The sequence below is a fragment of the Phytophthora parasitica genome (genome assembly GCF_000247585.1).
Source record: "Phytophthora parasitica INRA-310 unplaced genomic scaffold supercont2.35, whole genome shotgun sequence".
NCBI classification, from domain to species: Eukaryota; Oomycota; class Peronosporomycetes; order Peronosporales; family Peronosporaceae; genus Phytophthora; species Phytophthora nicotianae.
This window is the reverse complement of record NW_008649021.1, coordinates 155,871-156,463: the sequence shown is the minus strand read 5'-3', so window position 1 is coordinate 156,463 and position 593 is coordinate 155,871. Positions and strand designations below refer to the sequence as shown.

Below are 593 nucleotides of genomic sequence, written 5' to 3'. Positions count from 1 at the left end.
AGCGCGAAGCTCGAGCTCTGCAGGCCCAAGTGGATAGTCTTTCGCAAGAAAATGACGACCTCCGCGACTGCATCCGGGGTCTCGAGAACAGGCTCTCGGCGGGGTCCCTGAATGTGGCCCGAACGATGAACTTCTTAAACCGTCATGGCACTTGGGTCGACGGCAACTGGCCTCGCCTGAAGGCGCTGTTGGAACACGCCAAGGACTTCAAGATACCTCCGAGTGGTTGGAAAACTCAGATCCTGGTCAACGCAATTGATGACTTCGGAGCACAATTTGGACCTTACACCTTCGAGGACGAGGGCAGTCCAGACGACGGCGACTCCAAGGAGGATGACAGGTCTGGGAACCGTGACGGCAGCAAGAACAAGCCTCTGGATCTCTCGCACGATTCGTCAAGTCTGCAGCAGACGCCCAAGAAACTCCAGGCGTCGGGCAAGTCTCGATCTCAGGGTCCGGTTCAGCTTCGCCCCTCGACGTACGCGCCGAATGATCATGACGCTCTGGATGTCACCAAGCGGCCACCTCGGACCGTCACTCAGGTACGCGAGTCTCTGGACGTGAAGCTTACGAGGTCTCGGGTGCTGAGGAGG

General features: G+C 58.3%; 1 protein-coding gene across 1 annotated transcript; it reads left to right on the top strand.

The window, feature by feature from the left end:
• Positions 1 to 125: 125 nt before the first annotated feature.
• PPTG_12618 (hypothetical protein) lies at positions 126 to 564 on the top strand (the record flags this gene model as incomplete). The annotated part of the gene is made up of 2 exons (XM_008909748.1): positions 126 to 478; positions 543 to 564. 2 exons carry the CDS (start codon positions 126 to 128, stop codon positions 562 to 564), a joined length of 375 nt encoding a protein of 124 aa, XP_008907996.1.
• Between the last annotated feature and the right edge of the window lie 29 nt (positions 565 to 593).